The 3,276-nt window shown below is 48.5% G+C and overlaps 1 protein-coding gene across 1 annotated transcript; it reads right to left on the bottom strand.

Moving 5' to 3' along the window:
- Positions 1 to 783: 783 nt before the first annotated feature.
- Positions 784 to 2,809, bottom strand: RASD1 (ras related dexamethasone induced 1). Its single transcript, XM_074281594.1, has 2 exons — positions 2,358 to 2,809; positions 784 to 2,035 (listed from the first exon to the last, which is right to left on the bottom strand). The coding sequence occupies exons 1-2, from the start codon at positions 2,641 to 2,643 to the stop codon at positions 1,485 to 1,487; spliced, it is 837 nt and encodes a 278-aa protein (XP_074137695.1). The 5' UTR covers positions 2,644 to 2,809; the 3' UTR covers positions 784 to 1,484.
- Positions 2,810 to 3,276: the final 467 nt, after the last annotated feature.

Here is a 3,276-nt window from a genome sequence, read left to right as displayed (position 1 = left end):
TCTGTGTCTTTGTGAACTTATTTCCATTTCTACTGTATTCAAAGAAAAATTTTCTTTGCCCTGTCACAAGAACCAAGGAAACAAACTCGGCCCAACATGTAGTTTTGGAACCATAAAAACTCATAAAGGAAAGAATGATATTGGAAAATGTTAAGATCATAGGATTTAAAGCTGGAAGCAATTTTGGAGAGGTTATTTAATCTTGCCCCTTCAATTCACCTGAGGGGGAAATGGAGGCCTAGGGAGCTTTGAAGTACCTTATCCAAGATTATACAATTAGTAATTGGCACCAAGACCTACATTCACAGCATACTACATGATTACTTGGAATCGTTTGAAAGTGAATTTAAGAAATAAGAAAACCCCTTTCCTTTGATAAGACCATTTAACTTAAAATAAATAGGAGATAGAGGTTAAATTTAAAGGAACAGGAAAGAATAGTTGTTTGATTATAAGGATCTTAAAATCCTTTCATTTTCCCTAGCACTTTTTATGGTCTTACATATGGAAGTGTTAACATAAATAGAAAGGCCTTGTACCACTTCTGATTCCTTGAAGCAGTTTTTGCCCTTGTGTTATAATCTGCAGCTTTTTTGAGGGCAGTTTTTTTTTTTTTTTTAAATTAAAAATGCTGATGTTATTTTCGGAGTGCCAAAACTTTATAGCAAAGTTTTGGCAAAAGTCATAACACTGGCTCCAGATTTAAATTCCACAACTGTGGAAAATTGTTTCCTCTACTCTCCTACCCCCTCATTTAAAAAAAGAAAGAAAAGGCAAAGCAAGTTTTTCATTTTTAATGACTTTTATTTTACTTAAAAAAAAATAATAACCATAACATTTTCACACACAGTATAAACACTTAAAAAAAGATTTTGTTCATGTCCATGACAATATATCTACTATAAAGTGCAAGTTTTTCTTCCTTTTTTCCACTGAAAACATATGTAAACACAGTTAGCTTTTGTTGGATTGCCTGGGTTTTTTGACTCTCAACCACATCCCAGGTTTGATACCAGAGGGAGAGAATCTTGCCAGAGGATCCTGTGGCAGTTCAGGAGTCTTATATTAGAAAATGCCTCCCTTTTTTTGGTATTCTGGCAAAAGAGATGACAAGTTGCACATTTCCAGACCACTACCCCCACCCTGTTTGAATTTCTGTCCTTTCCTTAGATCCTCCTGTAATGGGCATTCTCCCTTCCCCACCATGGCTTGGTTGGGGCTTTCTAGTTTAAGTTATTTCTTTCCTTCTCTCAAGTTTCAAGTGCTCCAAAGGAAGAGCACCCATAGTCCACCATGACCCCATCATACAGGGAGGGGAATGTCAGATGGTAAGTACCCCCAGGGAAGCTGACTTGGAGGTCAGATGCCAGTCTGGAGCCCATGCCACTGGGGGAAGGGTCAGCCAGAACATCTTTATTTTTTCCTTAAACAAAAAAAATCTTCTTTGTTTTAGTTATTAGCTTAGTAAAAGGAGTGGGTGACTCCTAGCTGATGACACAGCGCTCTTTGTCCTTGGCCTGGCTACCCCCAATGGCTTTCTCCCGGATGTACATGAGGTCACTGTGGATACTGGGCCTTCGGGCAAAAGGTGCCACAATACCGAAAGCCTCTCCTGACCCACCTCCACTACCCTCTTTCAAGAGTTTCTTGTTCTTCAGAGCTTTCTTGTGCAAAATGTCACAGTACTGGATTGAGACCTTCCGGTGAAGGTCTGGGCTCATTTCACTGGGCAGTTTGGCCATGGTGAAGAGGGCCTGGAACATCTGGTCCAGGCTGCTGTTCTTCTTTGCAGAGATTTCAAAGTAGGCACAGCGCTGAGGGTCATCTCCAACCAGCTGCTCTATCTCCCTGGGCTCCACTTCCCGGTAAAAATCCCTGTCCCCTTTGTTGCCACAGATCACCAGGGGCACTTCAATGTTCTCCTTCGTCTTGTTCTTGAGGCAAGACTTGGTGTCTAGAATCTGCTGCTTCAGGCGCTGCACCTCTTCAAAGGAGTCTCGGTTATCCAGGCTGAAGACTAGGATAAAGACATCTCCTGTAAGAGGAAGGGAAGAAAGACACAAAAAACGGTTAATCAACTGCACAACCAGCAACAACTCTGAGCTGGGAGATGGGGCGGGGTGCGCTGAGGGACTCAAAGCTCTGGGGGCAGCGGGGAAGGGAGGGACCCGGCGAACAGAAGCCTCACTTCCAGGATTACTAACATCCCCAGAGCCGAGTTTTGGAGAACGGTTTTGGCTGTGGGGAAGGGCGATCTGCCAGCTGCTCCGGGCGGGAAGGGCAGGGCAGGACAACAGCGGCTTGGGGAAGGGAGTAGGGGTGCTGCCGGTCTGGGAAGGGTCACCAGCCCCGCATACCTGTGAGGATGGAGAGGCGCCGAATGGCCGGGAAGGGGTGATTGCCCGAGGTGTCGAGGATGTCCAGCTGATAGACTTCTCCGCGGATGGAGTAGAACTTTCGGTGGAAGTCCTCGATCGTGGGCGTGTAAGTGTCCTCGAAGCGGCCCGTTAGGAAGCGAGACACGATGGCCGTCTTGCCCACCTTGGAAGAGCCCAGGATGACCATCCGGTAGCAGTTTTTGGCCGGGATGTTCAGCTCCGACTCGCTGGGACACATCTTTTTGATCATCGCCGCCAATTTCATTTGTGGCAGGAGGAGACGGAAAGGGAAGCGAGAGAAAGTGGAGGACTTAGGATGGCTAAGACCGAAAGGTGCCGGGACACCGGAGGCGGAGAGGGGCGCGGAGGCTACTCAGGCTCGGGGGAATCAGACTCCAAGTAAAGAAGGCTCGACTCGGCTTTCCTCCGCCGGAGCCGCCTCTTTTATACAGAGAGTCAAGGGCAGCCGCCACGCCCTCTCAGCATCTGTGCGTCAAGCCCGGGCTGGCCGCCTCGGACTGGTGAATGCGGGGCGGGGGAGAGGGGGCAGGGCGGGGCGGGGCGGGGAGGGGACCTGCTCCCGGGAGCTGCGGCTTTCCTTTCTCTGGGCTCTCATTTACTGTCTCCTTTCTCAGTCCGACCCCCGGGTCCTACGAGGGGAAACTGAGTCCCATTTTCCGTCCTGGCAGGGTCGCTTTCTTTGCCCTACTGATGGTGTCGGTTCACTCACACAACCAGGCGGGAGGGGGGGAACCGAAGGAAATGGGTCCTGGGGTAACGGGAGGTGGTGATGCCAGAGGGAAGAGAGGCGAGGTTCCAGGGGTGGGGGTGATGTTAGGTAGGCAGGCGCAGAGGTTAAAGGGGACTGTGACACGCGATAGCGGAAGGCTCTGGACCG

Source organism: Sminthopsis crassicaudata, chromosome 1 (genome assembly GCF_048593235.1).
Source record: "Sminthopsis crassicaudata isolate SCR6 chromosome 1, ASM4859323v1, whole genome shotgun sequence".
NCBI lineage: Eukaryota > Metazoa > Chordata > Mammalia > Dasyuromorphia > Dasyuridae > Sminthopsis > Sminthopsis crassicaudata.
This window is presented reverse-complemented; position numbering and strand designations above follow the sequence as displayed.

Bases quoted from the DNA above. Each gene is read 5' to 3' on its own strand.
- RASD1 (XM_074281594.1), bottom strand. From the start codon at position 2,643: ATGAAATTGGCGGCGATGATCAAAAAGATGTGTCCCAGCGAGTCGGAG. The intron at 2,036-2,357 runs GTATGCGGGGCT...TTCCTCTTACAG, and splicing joins GCGCCTCTCCATCCTCACAG to GAGATGTCTTTATCCTAGTC.